This window comes from Cyanistes caeruleus, chromosome 27, assembly GCF_971803275.1.
Source record: "Cyanistes caeruleus chromosome 27, bCyaCae1.hap1.1, whole genome shotgun sequence".
In the NCBI taxonomy this organism is placed as follows: Eukaryota; Metazoa; Chordata; class Aves; order Passeriformes; family Paridae; genus Cyanistes; species Cyanistes caeruleus.
The window spans coordinates 86,205-110,523 of NC_141727.1; the positions used below are offsets into that span (position 1 = coordinate 86,205).

Consider the following 24,319-nt stretch of genomic DNA (forward strand, 5'->3'; position numbering starts at 1 on the left):
GGTACCTATAACCCCATTTTGGGGGCACAGCCATGGAGCTGAGAACAGCCTGAATATCAGGATTCACCCAGCCTTGTGCGCCATCTCTACAGAGACTGCAAAGGCAGTGGGAGCTTTTGCTTCCCATGTCCTTTTAAAGATTAAAACCAAGAATTCAAAGGGCTTCTGGAACTCTGAGGTCAAGTCAAGCCCAGGAGATTCAATAATGAAAGATGAAAAGTGTCAATGAGGTTTATGGTATTAGCCTACAGCAATATAATGAAGTATATATAAAGGGAACTAGAAGAAGGTAGGGCTAAGTCTCTGACTAAATATATTTCTAACTCACAAAAACTTCTGAAAAAATAACGTTTTAATTTTCTTTTGAGCCCCAGCTTTACTCTAGAAGAATATCAAGTCTCTTAGAGCACAAGTAACTTCAAAAGAGGCAGGGGAAAACAAAAGTCAATGAGAAAAGTAGCACTTCCACCATTGCCCTGAGTCATGTGTGAACATGTCATGTTTTGATAAACACCCCAAATGAACTGTTTCAAAACTCCTAACTCAGAATTCTCCACAGTAAATACACAGAAATCAAGGTTTCTAAATGTGTACAATTTTGTTTTCCTTACAAAAAAGTACCGCATATACCTTGATACCAGTATCAATTCTGGATTTGTAACACTAAAGTCAGAGCCCGTTTTTCAAACATGACCACAACAGGAATACTGAAAAAATTACTGGACTCATAAAAAAATCAAGTTAAGCTCATACAAAGTCTGGACTCGGCAATGATCCTTGTTTTACTTCAATGAAAACTGTTTAAAACTGAAGCCAGATACTGCTGAATGCCAGGCTAATTCCACAACATTCATTTGTGCATGGAGTGAAACCTGAAGGCAAGGGCAAGATTCCATTTCCCAGGAGATATTTTGTGCTCTAATCAAAGCATGTGGCTTTGTCACGCACCAAGAAGGCCACAGAACCTACGTTTCGTTTTCTGCTCCGTTAGTCTTGTTCTTGCGCTGCTTCTGCTCAGTGCTGGCTGGAGGGGTCTGCCCCATTGCTGGTGGCTTCCGCTTTGCTAACATTTTTCGTTGTCTTTCTATTTCTTCCCTCTGGGAATTTATCCTTTCCTGTTGCCTGAAAAGCAGAGAGGAGAAAAAACACGACACAGATAACTAAGGGTGTGCACTTTGTTGTCTTCAGCATATGTTCTTACCAGATTGGAGCCATGAATTTTAAATCAGCTGTACTTTTAAGATTTGTAACAAAATATTTTTGTACAGAAATGGAGGATGTGCCAAACATGGTGAGTCAGAGTTTTAAAGGTATTTTTACACAAAATGGGATTCTTTTCCTGGCTCACAGTAATCTTTCAGAAAGGGAAAGGTTTAATCCATACAGGGGTAATCCATACAGGGGACGTCCAAAGGAGCCCCACGGAAACCTAGGATCCATAGCAAGTCACTTACTTTGCACACTTTCCTAGAAGCCTCTGTTCAGAATCTCAGATCTTCCTGTTAAAACTATTCCTGAAGTCTGGCACTGTCTGACAAAGTATCCTTACACTGGAGAAGTACAGTTAAGCTATCCTAAATTCTCTGGACTATAGCCAAAACCATTCCTGATTTCACTAAGGAACTGTCTCTCCTCCAAGATAAAAAGACTGTCTTCAAACATTTCACAGTGACAAAATCACTCTTGAAATTTCAAGTCTAAATGACCTAAGCATTTGCATACCTAATTCCCTTTTAAAAAGGGACCGAGACTGCAGGTAAGTATTCCACAAGTATTTTTTCCATGTCTTACAGCACAAACTAAGGAAGAATTATAAAATCCTTAATCTGTCCTTAACAAGAGCTGCACCTCTCCATCAGACTACAGAGAAGTGATGTGATTTTAAAGGATCACACATAGCTTTCTAGTGCAATTAATTTGCCAAGTCCTACTTAAAGGTCCAGGCCAGGTGGGAATTGACTGGATATTCCCATTAACATCCTGCATAAAGGGTCTCTGATCTTCATTTCCAGGCTTCTGCAGCCCCTTTCATCACTATTACCAGAAGGCAAAACAAGATAAATAGTATGGATTTTCTCTTTCAAGCTTCTCCACTTTCTAACTTAAGGGGAACAAACAAAAAAAACCCAAAACAGAACAAAAAAAGCAGCAAGCTAATTAGCCTTCTTTGACTAATATATGCAAGGATTCAAATCAAATTGACTGACTCATGATATATGTAAGATTTTGGACCACCCCTCCACCCCAAGCACTACACAGCTGGGTGGGTGCACTGAGGATTCCTGACAGGTAGCAACAGTTGGCCCAGAGGCCAACTCAAACCGTTTCATTCTAGTTCAAGTCTCTGGAAGTTTCAGTGGAAACAGATTTCTCACTTCAGTGTTAAAAATGTTCCCCATTGTCATGAGTTCCTATCTGATCCTTCCATGCATCAGTCACACCATTCTCAACATTCTGACATGCAACTGCTAGGGTTTTTTTCCCACTTCTGTCTCTGAGGTTAAAGACAATCCTGTTTATCCTCACTTGATGAGGTTTTGGAAGGCATAGCCATCTGTCCACTGCTCAGTGAAGGACGCGCCGTGCCGCACCGTGGTGAAGTGCCCCAGCCTCAGTCGATCCTGCATGCTCTTATCTCGGCATGCCATCTTCTCCTGCTTTGACTGAAAGCAAAATAAAGCCATGTAAAAATACAAGCCATAAATTACTACCTAAGGGCTGTGCTGCATTTTATAACACCACCAATTCTTACCACTTTCTATTATTTCAGTTCTGCTTATCTGAAACTCAGCTGAATATCATTGATCAAATTATTGCTGGTGCTTTGCACTGGCAGGCATTTGTTCACCTTCATCATGACATTTCAGCCTCACTCTTCCCTTCTGATGACTGCCTGGGCAGCTCACCCATCCTATGATCAGCTGAGATCTGCATGGCAGTAGGATTAAAACTATCCCTTTGTACCAAGAGATTAGCTAGACTGCAGGCCTGGCTCTGACCAGGCCCTTATTGAGGAGATCAAGAAAGAAAATGTACCTTGAATCACTATTAAGACTAAGATACAGTGATCAGCCAGTCTTGTACCATGTCCAGAAAGTGACACAATCTCAGCTAGGTCACTACTTTGGAGAGGGAAGCCCTGCTCAGCCAAGAACAATCAGCTTTGTGACAAAAGCAACTCAAACAGACAGTATGTCCCAGGCAGCATCTGGGTAGTTTTGCCCATCCAGTGCCCACAAACAATAGGAGTAACTGACCAACAGGTAAAAGAGCAAATAAACCCCCTGCACCGTTTAACCATCAGGAAAGCCAGAAATCTTTCAGTACTGAACCAGGCTGGATGCTGGTGAACCTGGCACTGTTGCCAGTGTGTTGTTCTCAGTGTTATGCAAAGGAACAATCTCTAACTTTGCCATTTAAGAAGGAAATTCATGTGCCTATGTCCCAGAGTGTATCTGCAGTTCCACTGTACAATGGGACACTGTTCCTGCATTCCCAGAGCTGCACAGAGCTGCTTTTCAAGTGTATGGGTTTCCAAATCAAGCAGTGCCTGCTGCATTTACAGCTCCTTCATTTAAGGAAGAGATCACTCTGCCACTGTACAAAGTGACCAAATCTGAATGTTCTGAACCACTTCAGTCTTTGGATTACATTCCTGTTTGCAGATAAATAATTCAAGACAGAATTCCAATTCTCTTTTATCACTAAAGCAACAGGAGCAGGTCTTTCCTGCTAAGAAGATAGAGACGCTTTCAAGGACATGAACTGTGACTGCAGAGATGTTCCCTGCTCACCTTTTCTATAAGAAGCTTTTTGCTCATTGTTACACATCGATTCAACCGCTCCTTGTACTTCTCCAGCATCTTTTGCTGCTCATCTATCTGCCGTCTCAAATCACAGTTGGCCTAAAAGTGAACAGAGGACAAAGCCTGTGACTTTAAACCACTTAGAAGAAACAAACTAAGCATCACTTAAGAAGAAGTTTCTTCAGCTAGCTGTGGGGATCAGACTTAAAGTCAGCAAACCAGTAGGACAAAATAACATGTTTTGTTTAGCAAAACATCCAAGACAAACTCTTAAGTTTTTAACTCACATCTTAACACCCCTTTAGAACAGGGAAGTTCTGTTGTCCTGGCTTACACGTAAGGAACTAAGATACAAAGAGACTAAAGACAAGCTAAAGTATTTTAATGGTTTTTTTTAAAAGAAAAATTTAAGACCTTGCCACAGCTATGAAATATCGAAATAGCTCAGTCACTGCTGGTCTATCCTCCCTCTTTAGCCACAATATCGGCAGAGGAAAAGGATGGAGGAACTCTGTATTTTCACTTAAATTCTTGTTCGAGTCACTTTCCACCAGCCCTTCTACAAGAGACTGCTCCTAGTGGCAGCTACTGCTTCATACCACCACAGCACGCAGCAGGGCATGTGCAACCACTTTCATTAACAGAGTTATATTTAACCGTTTCCTTTCCAATGAATAGTCTGGTAAAAACAAAAAAAAAACCTAATAATTAAAAAAAAAATATCTATTTCCTGCTTCATGGATTGTTTCCCATAAGCTCACATGTGTCCCATGTCGCCAATGAGCCAGATTGAGCTCTTTCAGGTGCTGAGACGAGACACACACAACTGCTACTTTTAATGTGCTTTTTAATGTTTTTCAACACTTCACAAGAGCTGCCTCTCTAGCTCATGAAAGCTAAGTCAATTAGAACTCCTCCATTAAGACCAGATCCTTGATTTGAAGGTATTTATCTTTTACTGAAGAGTGTTAATAGGTTAAGAGCTTTATTCTTTTGGTTTGGCCAAAGAATGTTGTCATCTCTATACATGTCTCTGATTCTCCTGAATGAGCATTTCAAAAATGGCTTCCCAGGCTAATGAGAGGTTACTGGACATCCTGCCAAACGAAAGGCAGAGTCAGCGCCTCAAGACTTAGAAGAGGGGAGTAACTTGATGGAGGGAAAAAGAGAATCACCATCCCTGGAAGCGTTCAAAAAATGTGCGGATGTGGCACTTGAGGATGTGGTTTTTTGAGAACATGGTGGTGGTGCTACACTTATGGCTGGACTTGGTGATCTTCAAGGTCTCTTCCAACCTTAATGATTACACCATTCTGCGAATTCTGCAGAGAAGCCTACTAGGTCAGCCAGCAAAATACACAAGTGTGCAACAGATCACTACTGAGGACACAAACAATTGAGCTACAATTGAGCTACTCTGCATCGTATGTCCCCAAACATTACCTAGGTTCAAGCAGGCCCAAACAGCGTCCACAGGCCAGACAATTATCCCACTGGTAAAGGATCACTGGATTTGTTTTACCTTGCAAGTGTTGGTTCTACAGCTGGTATACAAGCTCTGCAGCCTGTCTGGCACAAGCATTCTAAATACCTTTAAATAGCAGCTTTTGGAAGAGTTGTCCCACTTTAAATACTTACTCTTAGTAAGTCATCTATCCTCCCCTCCTTCTTCTCCAAGTCAGAGTTCTTACTGTTTTCTAGTGCAGATATTTTTTCCATTGTGAGGTCAGACTGTAGGGAAAGATCACCATAGACCACGTTTAAGACAAATGGATAATGTTTCAAATAGTCAGCACTAACATCCTAGTGTAACCCCCTCTGATGTGAACTGCTGGGTCTCAGAAGAACTGATCTCCTACATCCTGGCATTCACAGGAAGAATATTCTCCATTATTCATTTTGTTGTTGCATGGTGGGCTTCTCCAGCACAGCAGGTGCAGTGAGCTAGCACCTCTGAACAGCACAAACCAGTAACTCTCAACAGCCTAAAATATCCTCTGTGTCCTGCGAATTTTACATTTATAGTTGAGTTTTGCACACACATTGGTGATCTATGTGCAGGAGAGCTTGTACAGAAAAAAGGCCTAAGAAAAAAAACCCACATCAAATCCCAGCCCTTAGCTGGAATATCAAATTTATGATCTTTCTTCAGCACAGACAACCACCTGCAGACAACACCACCACCTGTGGGCTCTAAAGTGGTCCTGACAGAAAACACAGGTATTCATTTTAAAATATTGTAACTGACTGACAGCAAGAGTATTGGGCACAAGCTTTTGTTTCTGATAAACTGATGTATTAGTACCCACTGGGGACAGGAGCTTTATAGCTCTTGAGTGAAAACTATCTGGAAAGTTTTATGGGGTGCAGAACATCTCAAATACCTTCAGTGGAGCAGTGAATAGAAGACACACTGAAATATTCTTTGAGTATTTCAGATTCAGCACTCCAATTAAGGGGTGGGGAAGAAAAGGGAAAGGAGTCAGCATATACATGAACACAGAATCTAACACAGCCAAGTCGACACAGAGGAAAACTCTCCAGGACTGCACACACAGATTTCACACTTCTGGATGGCAGGCACCTATTCCATTTCTGAGAAGAGATTGCAGAGACTTACCTGTGGTGTTATTATATAACTGTTCTCCAAATTTCAAGCTTGCCTGGAAGCCACCACCATGGAGTAAGAGACAAACCTAGCTGACTGTTGCTTTCCCAACATATGCCTGGTATAGAAAAGCTCAAACAGAGCTCCTGCCAGCATGGCACATCAATCAAGATGGGCCTAAATCCCAAGAGACAAAGAGGCAGGGCAGGTCACTTTACCTCTGACTCAACTTGGTTCATGCTTGCTTGCCTGCAGGAAAAACTTTGCCATGGGATGCACCATACAGGATGTCTGTGGAGAACCTTGTGCAGCTGGTGGCCAAATAGCAGAAAGCTGCTCTAGTAAGTGACTGCTATTTCAGTTAGGCAAGTACACAGACATGCTTGCCCTGTGTCAGATGAAGTCAGGATACATACTCCTACATGTGACTTCACACCAAGTCACCTCAGAGTACTTGGGCCCTAGCACTAACTGAAAACACTGAGGAAAACACATCATGCTGATTTGCTTTTGGCACTGCCACAAGTGATTCAAGCTGGGAATCACTGAAGTTTATCTGTTTTTTAACTCTATCAACTCCAAAAAGGCTTGGAAGGGAAAAACCAAGAATGTGTATGTGTCCTCATCATGCAATCAAACATCTTCCTAGATTATTTCCTGAACATATATGCTCCACCTAGACCTCTGGGGAATATGATGAAGCTGGCACTGGCAGAAAGCTTGCTCAGACAATGTCTTGCTAAGAACATAGACCTTTGTGGGCATGTTAAGCACAGAAGAAAATAAAAACACCTTGTTTCCCTCCAGGCGGGACCACGGTTTTAAGCATGGGTGTTGGGACAGCGAAGATTGACATAATCTCTGTCAGGTTCTTGAGTTGTGGCATCATTCTCACACAGATCTCTCCATGCACTGTCAGGAAACAAGGATCTTCCCAGACCAGTATTTTAACAATATAGACAACAAATGTGACCCTAGTGACACAACAGAGCCCAGACTTGAGCAAGTGAGTACTCCCAGGGGGAGGATTGCTGTCCTTGGTGAACAGAGAACTTGTACCACCTGTAGGGTTAACGGAGAATGGACCATCCCAGCAACAAAATCATCTCTGACAGATGATGACAAATCATCACAGACTGGTGTGAGGAAATGATTGTTTAAAAATTGCTCAAGGGAAGATGCAGAGAGATCTGAGATGAAAATCCAAAGAAGATTAAAAGCAGACTTGGAGAAGAAATGAACCAGGTGCACTGCAGATAAAGCTGGGCACCATGGTAAGCAACAGAAGATGACACAGCTAAAAGAATCTCAGTAATTTAAAAGGTACCAAAAAGATAGCAGTGCAGTCAGAAGAGATACTCCTCTTCTTGATCTCAGGTCAGTGAAGTTGCTGGGAACCACTTTCAGGAATACGCCATGTTCCACCTTGACAGGACAAACTATTCCATGAGTGGATTCTGCAGAGGTCAAAGAGCTGCCAGCCAGATTGTTGGTGATTTGTACTGTAAGCAATGTGATGCACCCATGACCCAGTGCTTGAACAGAGACATTCACAACTATCACTCAGGCTTCCTTCTCACCTTCACTTCCAGAGTGAGGAAGAACATTAAGAATAAAACAGAGCAGAAACAGACAGAGCTGAGGTGTTCCTCTCCCAAGCACAATCACACACAGGTGACAAACTGGCCACAGCACTGACACAGAAAAGCCTCAGCAGCAGATTGGACAAACTCCAGCAGCAGCAACTGAAAACATTCTTCACAGGATGAGAAACAAAGCCCAAAGCAAATAACTTCACTCAATAGTTACAGATGGAGTTAGGAATACTGGCTCTTCTCACTGGAAACATGTCCACTATCCATGACACCCTCTAGCACAGCAGATAAGCTGCATCAAGCTTCAACCTCACATCCAAGAGCTATGTTGTCTAGTGAGCTATACCTGTGACTGTTTGTGCTGGATGGAAATCTGTTTTTGGGAGGTGCAGGAATGCTCAGTGTTCCCTGATCCAGTAGAAGATGGGCTGCCTTGCTGGGCCTGTAAAAGAAAGTTGTGTATTGTTACATGTCCCTCAGCACGACCACCAGTGCCTGTGCAGATACATTCATCTCCACACTGAAGCTGCAGCTTGGCCTACACCACACTTTCATGTTCAGGTTTAAGGATGCTTTAGAGATTCAGTTCAGAAAAAGCAGTCAGTTTCTTCCAAGAAGCCTGGCCCAACCTGCTGAAGACAATGCTTTTAAAAGCCTGATATAATTCACGGCAGCTGAGATTAAGCAAGGCCAAACCAAATGTTTCTCACAGGAAGACCATACTTCAATCTTTTGCCTTTCTGCATTTATCAGATTATCCTCTCAGATGACATCATTTTGATCTATGTAAGATTCTGAGCTGTTAACTTAAAACTGACACCATTTTATTAAACAAGCAAAGCCAGGGAGCTACAACTCTTCACAACAAAGGTGAACTTACCAGAAGATGACAGACTGGGGTCGGCAAAAAAACAAGGCTGCACTTGGGCAGAAAAGCTTCAAATCCCCATCCCTTAACTAGACATATGCCTTAAGATTCAAATCTTTTCAGAGCTGCTCACCGAGACAAAAGTAAAACAGAGGCCACCTCCCCTCTGTGCCAGCTGCTCATTCTCTAGCCGCTGCTTCGCCAGCATCACCGACATCAGCGTTGGCAAAGCAGAGTGTTCCTCCTGCGGCTCCTTGGCTGCGCTGCCGTCTACCCCATACAGCGGCTGCTCCACTCGCCGCTGCAACACAGTCAAAAAAAAGACAATGAACTACTTTTTTTTTTTAATTACAAAAAAAAGTGATTCTCTGACTCTGCCAAAACTGTTGTCAGCAAAGCAGCAGCTCAGGAATGAGCAGGCAGCATGGGGAGGATCTGATAACTCAAACAGAACTCCTGCAGTGATTGTTCCAATGGCAGACAGCAACAAGGGAATGAAGTTAGCAACTGAAAAAAACTCTAACAAATGAACACACAGGACAGAATTCCTTGTCAGTTAAAACATCGCCTTTCTTTGCAAATACATGTGCTTCAGCATCCCCTTTCTTTGCAAATACATGTGCTTCAGCATCAGTGGGGCAAAATAGATTGCAGGTCTAAAACTGCACTGGGAATTTGGTCAAAGCAGTCACATTTATATTATCTGAGATTTCTTAAGGACTCATTTTCAAACAGCCAATTTCATGATACACTGCTAGTCTGGTAAAGTATACTGAGTCAGAAGTGCTAAATGGTAGGAACCTAACCATGTCTAGGACCCAGACATCAGGGTAATATCACTTCTGTCATTACAGCTGGGGCCTGTCTCCTGCAAGGTAAGCAAAGTACTAATTAATTCCCAAAATCCTTTAAAGGTCCATTACATCTCTTAAGGGCTAGCTCCTTTCTCTCGTAGTATATTAGTTTTCCAACTGTGGTGGAGGAACTGGTTTAACAACAAGAATCATCTGAGCTACACTGATTACAGCACACAGCATCTCAGTGCCCCAGCTTCCGAAGCCACACCATCACTGCTAAAATTTTGCAATCTAGGTAATAATCATCCAAGTCCTTCCAAGCTGTAACTCCAGGCCAGGCAAATGCCTCCAAGAAAGCAAACAGTCAGGTCAGGCTTCAGTTTTTCTTACAAACTTAAATTACAACCTGTTTTCTGGTTAGTATCACCAATATCAAGAGTGTGCTTCCTTCCCAAAAGAATGCTTGTGGCCTGAGAGCAGCCTTGCAAGACCTGCATATCATTCTAATCAAATGAGAAGTGAGGCAATTCAAATCGGCCAAGAGATTTGAAGAGAAGTAGTAACAACCTGAGGCCATTACAATTCCTCTGAAAGTTCTGATTGCAGAAGTTTTCCAGTACAGTACAGATTAAGTCAGGTCTGGAGGAGATTTGTGTCATGTGAAAGACATTTTAACACCCTGCTTTCCTTCCAAGATCACACTGACACCTGTAATGCGTAAGACACTCAATGTCCTCCAATTTTACTCACCCCCTGTTTTTGGGGGCAGGGGGGATTAGATCAAACTATTGACATTCAATCTGTTAGAAGAGGACAAATCTTGCAAAGGCCCAGAATAGTTTGTTATGAATAAACAAACATCACAGGTTCAACTGTAAGAGTAAAGAACAGAAGATAAGTATTTGTGTAAGGAGAGAGAAACTGGCCTAGCTGAAACTAACTGTGACATCAATATTCAACCAGAAACACTGCCCAACTTTTACCTACTCAAAACATGCAAACATAGAAGAAAACCAAAGGAAGAATCCACTTGTCCCATTGTGGGTTATCTAATCTGCTGCAATAAAGAATTGTCCCTAATCCCTCACATATCTACAACATTTGGAGATGTTAATTCTTGATTAACTTCTCTTTAAAGAGATGTATTAGTGAATTGATAGGATGAAAGTCCATTCAATTAATAAGATGTACTTTAGTTTTTAGAAACATTAAAAAGTATCTAGAAGCGTATGCGAAGCTCTCCCTTCAAGCACTATTGCAAAGTTTCTGAAATCTAGCAACACATGGAATTCTGAGCAGTGTTCAGTCCTGGGGTTTAGTTCAGTACTTTCAGGAACTGCACAAAGGTCTCTGCAGAATAATGCAATCAGTAAAGACTCTGCATTTGGCTTTGACAATGCCAACCTTTCCCACAATGTCTCCAGACTTTTGTGACACTCAACAAGTGCTGAAAACTTTTAAAGAGGGGTCCAGCCAATGGTTAAAACTGAAGCTCAGGCGACAGTGCCTCTGAATACTGCTTTGCTAGCTGCAACAAATTTTTTTAGCCGCTCTGTCCTAAAATGGCTCAAAACCACTGGTTACTTCTTCACATCCAGACCATGCAGAAATGCTGCAAGTAAAGTGGAATTACATGCCAAAAACCAGCACCAGCTGTGCATGTATACACACTTCTCTGCAAGCTTTTGTTAATGCCCCTTGCAAGTCATGTGCATACGAACAGAAGTAAAAGGCCTTGCCAAAATAATTGTGGTGAGCACGTTGTTCAAAATACCAAAGGGGTCCAATCATGATCAGAAAATCCCTGACTAGTGCCACACAAACATGCAACACACTCCCAACTCCATGGAGAAGTTCATGTGCTGCAACAGAATACAGGGTAACTAATGGATCAGTTCCACCTTTATTAAGGACCACCATCCTGCTGTACCCACACAGCATGTTAGAAACATTCATCCTGTATGATTTAAGCTCAGATATTCATATCAGCTATGGATGGACTAGCCACTGTCCCAGGGTCCTAGACATGGCCTCACTCTCAGAGCCCAGTTTCAGATTAAAAATGGAGAAAAGCCAAATCACTCACCAAGAGACACTTCCCTGTCTAGAACCTTCTATTACCTGTCTGAAGCACAGCCACCAAGTTAACTGATGCCAGGCCACCAGCTGTGTCCTCAAGAACACTCACCGGCAAAGGGTTGGACAGGGAATGCTGTGGAGAGGATCTGGCGACAGGCGGCACACTTCTACCGGGACTGGTTCCTGGGCCACTGCCCCCAGCAAACTGGGCACAAAAACCAGATTTGACCATCAGGAATTCCACAGAGATACTACATTTAACAAAATTTTACACAGGCAGAAGAAATACATTTTTCTTAAAAATGAAGCTTTATAGGGAATAATTTACATAAACTGAACATAAATTAAGAGGAAAACCTTAACAGTTAATGGAGTTTTCAAAATAACGTAAGTATCTAAGACAAACATTTGTATTTGCACCAAGCACATCTTCCTTTGTAACACAAAAAGATATAAACCTGCATGTTTGGCCATAGATCAGTTATTTATTTACTCTCTGGAATTAGGAAGCCCATTCCCTGTGAGGAGATGCATCTGATGTACACCACAGGAGTGCAGGGAATGTTCACCTCCACTGAAGTACCTGTGCCAGTCACTGTTAAGGGGCAGGACAGGTGAGGAGCTGGGGAACCACTCCAGTTGGTACAGAAACCCCTACAGTCTACCACTTATAAAAAAATTTACCCAGAAAAGAAGTAAGCACTAATAAGCATTCATTTCAGTGAGTTACTCCATAAAATAAACAACTTAAGAGAAAAGCTACAGCTCTGGATTGTGCAGACCTAGAAAAACTTCAGATATTATACAGTGCAAAAAGAATACTGATTTTTAGAATGTCCTTCACTGTTTTGGGGAGGAGTTTGTCCCCTATAGTGCCAGCCTCCCAAGGGAAGCTTTTGGTAAGAGAGAACTCTGTAAACAACTTCCCACTCCAATCAGCAGGTAGATTGTGCAGGTGGGCCCTTTTGCAACACTGGACCTTTATCAAAATTGTTTGCAAACCTAGAGCTATCCTCAACTGAGATACAGGTTCCGATGGAAATCAACCTCAAACCTATACTTCAGTGAAAAAAATGCCCTATCAACTGTTCAACTAAATCTTAATTTAAAAAAACAATTTCCTCATATCCTCTGCCTAATCAGATCTTAGCGTATCAGGCTGACATTATCAATCAATGATCCCAATGACAGACCAGTAACACGTGTCACATCACAAACTTGTTTCAATCAAAACAGATTTTGCAAAATGTGAATTAAGGCGGATTTGTCAATGAAAAGGTTCTTACCTCAAAATAATCACTAATTTTATGTCCTCTAGGAGTGCCTTTCCCTAAAAAGGAAAGCAAAGGATTAAAGTAAGAGTTGTACTTTTGAGAAGTTACCATGCTATTCTAAAAAACTCCTCCTACATTTTGACACTCCTTTTCCAGTTCAGTGCAACACCTATCACAACAAAGCTTCTGCACAACAAAAGCCCGCCCCAGGGTTACAGCTCTTCTGCTGTTTTTGGGAAGCTCTACAGTTGACAATTCAATTGACTCTCAGTTCCAAACATGTCAGATCCAATCAAAGAGCATTTGCACTTGCTTAAGTACTTAGAAAACACTAAAGGTCTTGACTGTTGCATAGGTTTTTCAAAATTTCCGTCAAGATAAGCAGAGAGCAAAGGGTACTTTTACTCCTCTGCTTTCAGATAAATTACTTCATATTAGATCTTTCACAAGCATTCCTGTAAGAGTTTGAGAGATAATTAGCAGTGGCTTAACATCAGTTCATTAAATCTTAATCCTTTTTTCTTACTATTATGTTATCAAAGCAGTTCTGTCAACACAATTCTCATTACTTTCTTGTTGAAGAATGAAAGAAATCAAAATCTGCCCCTCTGCCCATTTGCTGGAAAATCTGAACTCGGATTGAACATGCCAGGTTTTCCACAGCACTCAGGACACCACTGCCTGCTTGGGCACAGCTTGTTCCTGATATGTCATGGTGAGAACTTACTCTAACAAGGCAGGGACTCATCTTGGAAAGCAAGGAAGAGAGTACAGGCTGTTTTCTGAAGTCTGGCTGCTGTATGTGTAACAACACAGGAGCAAAACAACACTTCAGAGCAGCATAGGAAGCCTCTGGGCAGCCTGTCCCATAAAAATGCAAGAGTTTGTGTGAATAAGCCAAGTACTTTCCTGCCAATAAGGATAACAAGGCTCCCAGAAAAGAATACACCATCATGGAGTAGTTTATAACAAGCTGCCTGACACACCCTTGAGAAGAGCCATTAGTTTCCTAGGACACTGCCTGTGCAAACTGTGCCTGAGTTACCAAGCATGCAGCAATCCTGTGGCAGGGCTGGAACATGGATTACCTTGACTGGTCTCATAGGATTCTGCTTTCCTCTTCCTATTCCGCTGGTCATTCTGCTTTTTCTCAGGAGTCTATTAAACAATACTTCAAAATTAACGTTACTGCAGTTATTTCAAGATTTAAAGAAAATGCTCAAACACAATGATCTGCTTCATATCCCCAGTGGCTGTTTCATTTCTCTGGTGTATTTGTTTCTGCAATTAGTACTTAAAGAAACAACTGCTCTCAAAGAGTTGCTACCTTCTTGTAGTTGTGCAGCAGGAGGGAGAGAATGTGGTTAACAAGGAGGTAAATTTATTTTTTTCTATTTCAGCTGCTGCAAGCCAGCCTCTACTGTCCAGCAACCTTACAAGGTTAGCAGAGCAAGCTCAAACATTTATAAAAACCTACGTAAACGCTTCTAGGTGATCACAGTTCTGGTACAAGGGGAATAATGATGAGAGGTTTAAGTACTGACATCAAAATCTGCAATCCAATCACAGTCTCTTATGTCAATTCACTTTGCCTGCAGGTAATGCTTCTTCTCAAAGCCCACTGCAGATGGCTACAAGAACTATCCCAGGACAGCAGCCAGAACAAAGGTATTACTGATGCAGCAATTCACCTAGACTTGTGTTTGCTCCTCACCTGCTCTCATTTAAGTCAAGGGTCAGTTGCATGTGCCATTTCTGTGAGCACCCAGAGACCTGATGGGCAGCTATCAGTGGATTTATGCACGATCAGTTTATATATGTACAGGCATAACATAGAGCACAGCTGACAGGCCTGAGGTCTCCAGAAATGTCATGCCTATCTGTCTGCACAAGGCTAGCAAACCTAAACATTTGAGAATGGAGTAGACCTGGGCACAGTGCTTTCCCCATCACCAGGGTCACATCTGTGGTCAAACCTGACGAAGACATTGGGAAGCACTGCTGGAAGCAGCTCACTGAGGTTGCTGGGAAGAGATGCCTTGTCATTCCCATTACTATTGTCATTTTAAAAACATCTCTTATCCCAAATCGCCCCAAATAATTCCCAAACTCTTAAGTTCTCCAATCACTGCAGCCACCACCAAACTACAGACTGAGGGCAGAGAAAAAAACACTGCAGACCACAGCTCTGGGGGAGGGAAAGCCATGGCCAGAGAGTCTGTGGTAAACCTAAGTTTCATGTTGTTTGGAAACACAAATCCCAAGTACCCTCTTTAAAGATCTCTACCAAAAGACTTACAGATACTAAGCGCAGAAATACATCTCCCACCTTTAGTAGCATAAAAAGGATAAAGTTAAATCTAAACCTGGCACCAGTGGGTGCTGGGCATCTACAGCCCCATGTTACCAGCTGGGCACTCACTGACAGAGTGCTGTTTTGGTAAGAGGATGGAGGGGCTGTTAAGACAAAAGGGAGTTATTGTGTCTGCAAGGTAGAGGGGACTGAAAACTCCGAAACTACCTAGAGGCCTGCTGCTCCAGCCCCTGTATGTGTAAAAGTCAGTGACATTGCCTCCTCAGTGTGTAGTGAAGTACAGCTCCTGAACAGCGTTCGTGTGACTAACACCACAGGCTCCATTACAGCCTCCATGAAGCTGTGAGCATATTGATGAGATTCAGTTTTAAGACGTTTTTCCATTCAAGTACTTACAAATAAGTACTTGGCACACAACATTATCTGTTACAAGACTGAAAAAGCAATGAATGGGAGATTCAAGTACATTGAAAGCTTGGTCAATTTACATCTCTCCACAAAAATTCATTAAAAAAAACAATTAGAATAATGAATACTCAGATTTTCACTATTAACTACACTTACTTTATGGTACTTAAGATACTGCATTCTCAAAAGCCCCTCATACCAGTACTGCCATATAATAGAGGGAAATATGATCCAAAACTTACCTGGTAACTATGGGGGAAGTTCGTAAGAAATGCGTAAGAAAATGCACTTAAATTTGAGATTTTGGTTTATTAACATAGAATTTTAGAATAAAAATCCAACTACAATTCATTTTGCTGCTTTGATGAGCATTTTGAAATAGTTAATCTTAAAGAAGTGAGACTAACCAGGGACAAAGCATCAATTTTCACCTCCCCACACTTCCACAGAGCAACCCACAAAAGGCTCTGCCTTGTATAGGCTTAGGCAAGCTCAAATATTTGATAGATATGGCAAACTTTTCCATTAATGCTCTCTGGCTTTTTACGTGTATCCAAAAACACGTCCCAATGAACTGAAAACAGCTGAGCCTTATGACCGCTGTGTTTGGGATTGCATAAAACCTGCCTGGAATGGTGGGAAGCTTCAAGGAGGAGCTTCACAGAGAGGCTGAAAGCCTGTAGGGTCAAGATAAATACTTCCCTGATCCCTTTCATTCTCCAAACTAAGTTGACTGTCATTGACTTTCACACAATTTCTTCCATGCTTTGAGATCGATTGGCTACCCCGAGCAGTTGTGCCTGCTTACCTCCAATTCTTTATCACTCAGAGAGCCCACGCTGCACAAGCTCTGGTTGGAAGACTCACTATTTAATGGACCCTAGTGAAAAGCAAGCAAAGACTGTTAGAAACAACTTCCCTACAAGGCAGACCCATCCTAATAAACACTCAATCTCTGGGCTAACTACAATTACAGTAGCACCATGGGTCAGACTTCCAGACACAGGATGGGGCACTAAGAGGCTTCAGAAGCCATTTCCAGCATGAAAGTTGGATTGTTCATCAATTTTTTTCTCAGGATAATGATCCAGCCTTTGGAGTATTTCTGCATCAGTTCATATCCTAACTGGTCTATTTACCCACATCCACAAAACAGCCAAGGTGGTATTTATAGAAGCCTAAGGTTTGAGGAAGAAAATTATTGAGTACCAGGATTTCCAATCTCAGCTCTCCAGGCAAGCATCTGCTTGATCCTGAGCTAAGCATTCAGACGCATCTTTACCTGACAAGCCAACTAATACTGTTATCAGATGCTGGCTGTACCACTGATTTAAGTGTGTCATTTTATGCTTTTTTAACACTAGGAAAGTGAACAAAACTTCTGTTAACAGCAGTACAAACACAGTACAACTGGTCCCCATAACACAGTCTTTCCCACTTAGCTATTTTATGGACCCATGTGTAACCTGCCCACAGAGCAGCTGGTGCCACCAGGCCAAAGCAGAAACTCAGGAGGCTGGAACAATTTACCAAAAATTACAATTTACAATTACAATTTACAATTTACCAAAATTGTAACCAGGTACCTCAAGAGTCTGCTGCATCTTTGCAGCCTCTACTGGATACGCATCTGCATTTTTACATATCCAAGCAGTTTGAAAATTAAGTTCTCTAATAAAACAGGTCTTAAAAGGAAAAAGTGAATCATGCTAAGTCACTGTTTTATCCTGGCACGAAAGTATCCTCCTACACATCTAACTTAAGAAATGAAGACCAATTTGACAAAGATGTAAAAACAAGATTCACAATTAATGATGGAATGTATTAACAGGAAGAATGACATGATAAAGCCAGTTCTCCATTAATAACTTGTAAGCATCTTTTCCTGAAGATGCATTCTATTTTAGCATTTTTAACTTTGCAGTAACCACATCCCTCCAATCAATCTTTCCTCAAAGCAAAGCCACTTCTCATTATACACTTGAGCAGAAGACTCAAGTGGTGGAGTAGGAGAGAAGCCTTAACACCACAGAGAAACCCTACAGTAGGTAATTTTTGAACAGACCAGATCTCCCTCCCCAGTTTAAGGGACAAAACACCACTATCAAATTGTGACATAATCTAGCTATTACTAACTCCAATTCCCAAGCAGGCATGTGCTGAAAGTAGGAGTTCACCTTCTGTGTTCACTATGAGTGTTAAATATCAAATTAATTTCTCCTAAAACAACATGCTCAATTGCTTCAACAAAACAAAATAAATCAAAACCAGCCCCCCCCATCCCAAAAAAACAAACAACAACAAAAAAGAAAACCCAACACCTGAATAGTTCAAGAAACTAAACATTTAGGATTCCTTTAAGAAAAAATTGCAGGTTTCTTTAAGCTGTACCATTATTCCTTCAAGGGATCACACAAATAGCTCAGTACCAGAAGAACATTTCACCTTATCTCTTCAGCAACACTTTCTTTGAAGCAAAGCAACAAGCTCCTCGCTACCCAATGTGATGGTTCAGAAATGTTATAGGTACAACTCTTGGTTATTCCAGGAATTTACTCCTGGGCCAACAGGACTTCACAGAAGTGCCAACACTAACCTTAGCTACATCCACGTGGAAGTGTCACTGCTAAAAAAATTGTAATATCTTATGGCAAGCGGCAACAGAAAGTGAATCCTTTCACCCATGAAAAAAACTTACTTATAAACTGTACTAATGCTGCCCTCAAAAATCTTTCCATTCTCTCAGGAACTCCAATCCTAACAGCACATCTGAGGCACCAATCAACCTCCTGTGCCAGGTGAGAACTCTGTGAGCGTCTCTCCAAACGAGCATTTGTGGGTCTCACACTGAGGTTCTGACATGATGAAGATGAAAGCGAAAGTTGTTTCCACATTTGCTTAAATCTCGCTGCCTCCATTTTGCAGATGGATAGCAAATGACAGGAGCAGCTGCTCCAGAAACACCACATTTCCATGAACATTATGTTTGCAGGAGAATGTCAGTGGCTTACACAGGACAATTCTTCTGCAAGGCCCCTGTATTCTGGGATCACCTGGAGAATTAACTGATGGAACCACTTATAGGTAGAAATGCTACTAACATTTTTTTTGCAGAAATACAAGTTTATCTTGTCCAGTACAAGAAATACACTCAGTTTGCACCTGAATGTAAAGTTCTGGGATGCAAGCAGCTGGAAAAATGCCCCATACAAAATCCACAGTGTTCTTCTTACTTTCAGTACTACAACTACCTGTACTGACTACCCTGTATGGGAATTTTTTAGCTCTACCAGTTTGTATCAAAACCACTTATTGTATCAATAAAATAGGAGTTTGATGCTGGTCAGATTCTTGAATAGAAAAAAAAAAACAACATTTGTTTTCTTTATTTTAAACCTTCCTCTAGAATCTGAACTGAGGATGTGGTAAAATTCTACTCAGCGCAGTAGCAGAAAGGGCAAGAAGGAACCAACCTTTTCATTATGGAACTGGAACAGAACAGCTTGTCATTGTCTACAGGTATCCAGAAATTTCACTGTCACATATACTACTTTGTGAACAAGAGCATAATTAATTCTTTGTAGACATGTTTTGACCCATGCAGAGGATCAAATGCATGACCTTCCCTTTCCCCTGCTTACATTTGAGAGGACCTTATTCCACTGACACTTTTCTTACTCTAAAGGATTAGACCTTTATAGACATGAGCTGAACTTGGTAAAGTTGGCAAAAAGTCTTGTTTTGAGGCATTCTGGCTATGGAAACTCAAGTTGTTCACTAGAATGTGCTCTACTCAAAGCAAAGAAGATGCAATACCTAGGATATTTCAGAAACGTGACCTTGTGCTCAGCTGTGCCTCTTCTCATGTAGTGAGTCAAGAGAAAGGAAAGCACTCCTGATTGTCCAGATAACATGAAGTTATCTGTGAAATTAGGTATCAACAGCTTATAGCAAGCAACAAGTTTAGGCATGGATGTGAGAAACCATATATCCAAGTATCTCCCCTCAGCTAACAGTCAGTGAGTGTGCGTATAAAAAAAATGCTTCAAATTTATATTTTATCATTCCTGACTGTTTATATTTAACTCGGAAACTGACTTGGGGTAAATGTTCAGTACTTAATTTAGCATATCATTTTTAAGTGGATATGACACAAAAGGAACAAAAAGAATGAATGTGAATTTTGAAAAAAAAACCAAAACAAAGTAAGAACATTAACATGAGTATATTGCCAGGGAAATAGCAGTGGGGAATAATAAACATGGAATAGTTTACACAGGAAGGGCTCATGAATTTTGGTTATCTGACTTTTCTAGCATAGATCACTTTGGAATAATACTGCACTTCTCTGTTCTCACTTCCAGCCCACTCATCTACTGTGCCCTGTCAAGGCAATTGGTGATGGGGCTCAGCAAAAATTCAAGATACGTGGGTCATCTGAAACAAGCTAATAGTTCCTATAGTGTTTACCCAAATTACAAGCACAAGAACAGCACACACTTCCTCCTCCACAAGGAATTTCTCTCCAAGATAAGCTGGCATGCTTTCTTCCCTTGTGATTCACCTATCAAATGCTGCTTCGAAGACCGTGACCTACCCATGCACAATAAAGCCTCCATGTTGAGAACTGGATTCAATAGCAGCAGGTGCTTTGAAGACTCCTACTCAAAAGGCAAGAATTTAAAATCTGGCCACTCACAGGAACTGGTTAGTCATTTCTTCCTTTGCCAGAGCTCCTGGAAAGCCCACAGTGAGGCTTCAATGGCTGAGAATTCAAAAGAAACAACTTATCCTGCTAATAGCTCCCACCAGATCATCTAGAACAAGTCCGAGCTGACGCAGCCCCCTTTACCATCTCCTGCCTTCCATGACTTGTGCATTTCCACAGCCTCCCCAAGTTCCCAGAAATGATCCATCACTCCACAACTCAAACTGGGCAGTCTCCATTTTGTGCTCTCCAATTCCTTGTACTGAAAGGAAGCTCTAGGAATTCCACCTGCCTAGCCAGAGTTTCCAACACAGGCTTACAGCAAAATGCACTTCAAAATTTTCTTGCTGTCTAAATGAAGGTGACATGGAGATAGACATGCTTCATTCCCTCAAGTCAGGACAATCCAAGTTCCTCTGAATTCTGTAGCAGATCAAGTGATTTCAAAGGCATGGAGTCAGTCCTTGGTTCCACTAAAGGTTAGTGCTGATTCCACACAAGTTTACACCAAAGTGAAATGGTCAAATGGTTTTACAGTTACTCTGGTCAAGTGCTACTGTGTCAGGTTTAATTAACATATTCTTATTTCAAGCATCACATAAGTATGAAAATTAGAACCTGCTTCTTAATTGGACTTTTAGAAAAGCTCAGTATTGCTGCTGATAATGAAATCCCTGAATCACTGAGGTCTTTCTGCCGCGAGAAGTTAATCTATTCTCAGATGTTCAAAGGTAACCCCCACTCTATCAGATGGGCAAGCAGATTTGCAGCAGGATTTGTTTGGCTTCCATTATGCCACAGGAGTTCTCTCCTGCGGCATAATGGAAATATGGTATTTTTATTTTAGTGATGGTAAATTGGACAGAAGGGTCACACAACTCACCCTAACCCTCAGCTCATGAGCAGAAACAGGACTGAGATCTGACAACTATTTCTGGGCTTTAGCAGCCAGACAACACATTTGAAGTAATGTTGCACACAGAAGCATCCAGACAATTTTCAAGTATCTGGCAAAAAGTCCTGGCATATTCTGTAGCAGCTGCTAAATTCAAATCTAAGTTTTAAAACTCGTATTAACTGGTTCTTCTCATGGCCTATGACACCTGTTGGGGACCACCATTGTGAAGTACCACTTCACTCCAAGGAGGACATGATTATCCTCAAACACAAAATCTCAACATGGTAACTTTGCTGCCAGAACTGTTGCTGAGTCCATCACAAAACTAGGAGTTGCTAAAGTGATGAAGACTTCAAAAGTTACAGAGAATAAGTAAAAACCAAGCTAATACAAGCAAATACTTCTTCTAATACAAGCAAATTCTTCATCAACAATTATTTTGGCAGCATACATTCTGCGTCATTACCTCAAGGCAGGAGGAAAGGGAGCACTAGCTACCACCAAGACCAACACTTGTTCAATTCTGGCACAGTCAGATGAATCTACAAGATTCCTACAGCCCAGCTACTTTCCCTAGAAGTACTCCAGTCATTTTAGTTTAACTATAAAAGCGGCACACAGAGCTTAGTTCAGAGATCTTTTGAAAACCAAACTTGTAGAAGATACATCTGCTGCTGTGAGGACCCACACTGGTTAAGCCCAAGACAGGCTGTGTGCAAACACAGATTCACCCATCATAATTACTTATTCAAATTCTTATCCAGTAAAAGTCTCTGGAAATGACACAAATCCCTTCAGGTTAACCCACCTGATATCTTAAAGGCAGCACCCAAATAGGAGGAAGGGAGGCAGAAGATGAGAACAGACTAAATTAAACAATATTACCTAGAGAAATCACTCACATTTTGTCTCCTGGGCCTCTTGACCCAAGGATGATGTCTAGTCAGGATAATGCCTTATGGGAATGCACTTAGGTTTTCCCAGTAAGTAAATATAAACAGGAGCCAAATAAGCAAGAACAGTCAGTATCAGAGTGTCATGTGTTAATTCAAGGACTTGCTCTGGGAATTTGGGGAAGAATGGCACTTCACCATATGGCAAGAATAGACATCTAAAGCATCACCAGCTTTTTGAAGCTATCTAGTGACATGGGTGAAGCACAGGAGTGTAACAGTTGCCTAGAAACATTCCTTGCTCATAAACTTGATTAAATGAATTAACTCCAAGCTTCTAGTGAAATACATTCTTCGGCTACTACATAAGAAACTTTATGACAGACTTGGAACAGAATTTTGAGGCTTTTGGGGCTGCAAACAACCTTGGTCATTGGGTTGTGCCTTCAGCTACCACAGGAAATGACAAGCAGACAGATATTTCCAAAACAGTTTATCATTTCTGTCCTCTACTGCTTTACTGGAAAGCTCTTCCAGAATCCCATTACTCTGATGGCTAGAAGCTTTTTTTTAGTTTCCAGCCCAAAAACTTATTCTAGATCAGCTTGCTCTCATTCATATCTCAAAACACCTATAGGTGCTCTTTAATAACACAAGGGAACTGTGGACTTGAAGCTTAAGTTGTATTACGGGATCAACGAATGTTTTCATTTTATACAAGTCCAAACATCGTGTTTCTAAACATTAAAGAAAAAAGCCATACACAGCAAGATACACCCAGTGGGAAGAAGGCAGGAAGCTCAGTACAACTGCCTGCCGCCTTCACCCAATCACATCTGAGCATCTAAGATGACATTTCTTCCTTTTATGCAATAAACAGCACCAGATATCTTCTATCCCAGGAGGATGAGCCAGGCCCTGTCCCACTAGATGGCACTCACTTTCTCCATGGTTCTTTCCTTAAACATTTCATTGGAGCCAGCTAAAAACCTTAGCTGAATCACACAAAATTGTATCACAGCTTTCCCAATATATTCCCTTTAAGACAGTGACCTACCAATGCCAGTGCGGAGCATGACGGACGGAGGCTTGGGGGGGTAGGGAGGGAATTTGAAGCACCAACCTGGGAGGGAACGTAGTAGCTGAAATTAATATTGCAACCAAGGTTTGCTGCAACATAGTAGAGTCATGCTAATTTATATCAATGGTTGGCTGATCTATTGCAAATTAGCAAGAATGCAAGTAAATAAATAAATATATTGTTTGCAATAAGTGTAATGCACTTTAACAGTTTACTGACTAGTATAAGGTATAACTGCTTAAGAATAGGTACAACTCAGTGACAGAACAGCTTTGATCAAAGTGAGGCCTCCAACAAATGAGGCTTTTTTCTTTGGATTGCTTTAGAAACGAATTTTCAATATTCATCCCTACAGAAAAGGGCATGTACCTTCTGCTCCAAACATATCGGAAACATAATTAAGATTTGCTTTCATGTATCTCTCAAAAGTTATTCCTTTAAAAGGAAGAGTTCCTAACATTCTTTGTGAACACTGAGTACACTGGCACTGCTTTAAAGCTATACCTGTGTCTAAGCTTTTAGCTCTTTTAGTAAGATGTTTATCTGTACTGGTACAGCTGAAGATTCTAAAGTGGCAAAATGGGACAAAAGAGGAAAGAAACAGGTGATAAAGTACACGAAAAGTTGTAATGTTGTATGAAATAAGATCACAGTACAGCAAATGCCATCAACTGTTATGCAAGAAAAAGAACTTCATATTTTAAAAGTCTTAAGGGTAGGGGAAAAGAAAAAAAATCCCCACACTCTTACTTCAGCAACCGAAATTGTTACCTCTTAAGTTCTAGTGTAAATCTTCCTTAATACACTTTCTTACAGCTAAGCATTTGGCTTCCTCGTGCTCTCTTCCCAGACTCAACTTTGTCTGAGAGGCAGAGCAGAAAGAAAAGTTAGAATTCAACCAAAACTCTTTCAAGTTTTGAATCACTTTGTGTTTTTCTGAGAAATGTGGAATCTACAATGTTTTTTCTCAAAATAATTCTAAGTGGCTTC

General features: G+C 41.2%; 1 protein-coding gene across 35 annotated transcripts in view; it reads right to left on the minus strand.

The window, feature by feature from the left end:
• The window catches only part of TLK2 (tousled like kinase 2), a 56,529-nt gene that overhangs the window by 15,648 nt on the left and 16,562 nt on the right, over positions 1-24,319 (minus strand). For 7 of the 35 annotated variants that reach the window (XM_086864476.1, XM_086864475.1, XM_086864471.1 and 4 more), the window contains 10 exons: positions 16,558-16,629; positions 14,116-14,185; positions 13,040-13,083; positions 11,863-11,958; positions 9,011-9,178; positions 8,356-8,451; positions 5,445-5,537; positions 3,795-3,905; positions 2,527-2,663; positions 970-1,122 (listed from right to left, as the gene is read on the minus strand). In XM_086864476.1, coding sequence (XP_086720602.1) covers positions 970-1,122; positions 2,527-2,663; positions 3,795-3,905; positions 5,445-5,537; positions 8,356-8,451; positions 9,011-9,178; positions 11,863-11,958; positions 13,040-13,083; positions 14,116-14,185; positions 16,558-16,629 — 1,040 coding nt within the window. Of the gene's footprint in view, positions 1-969; positions 1,123-2,526; positions 2,664-3,794; positions 3,906-5,444; positions 5,538-8,355; positions 8,452-9,010; positions 9,179-11,862; positions 11,959-13,039; positions 13,084-14,115; positions 14,186-16,557; positions 16,630-23,305; positions 23,372-24,319 lie in introns of all 35 variants that reach the window. The other 28 variants (XM_086864466.1, XM_023942411.2, XM_086864467.1 and 25 more) reach the window with 5 other exon arrangements.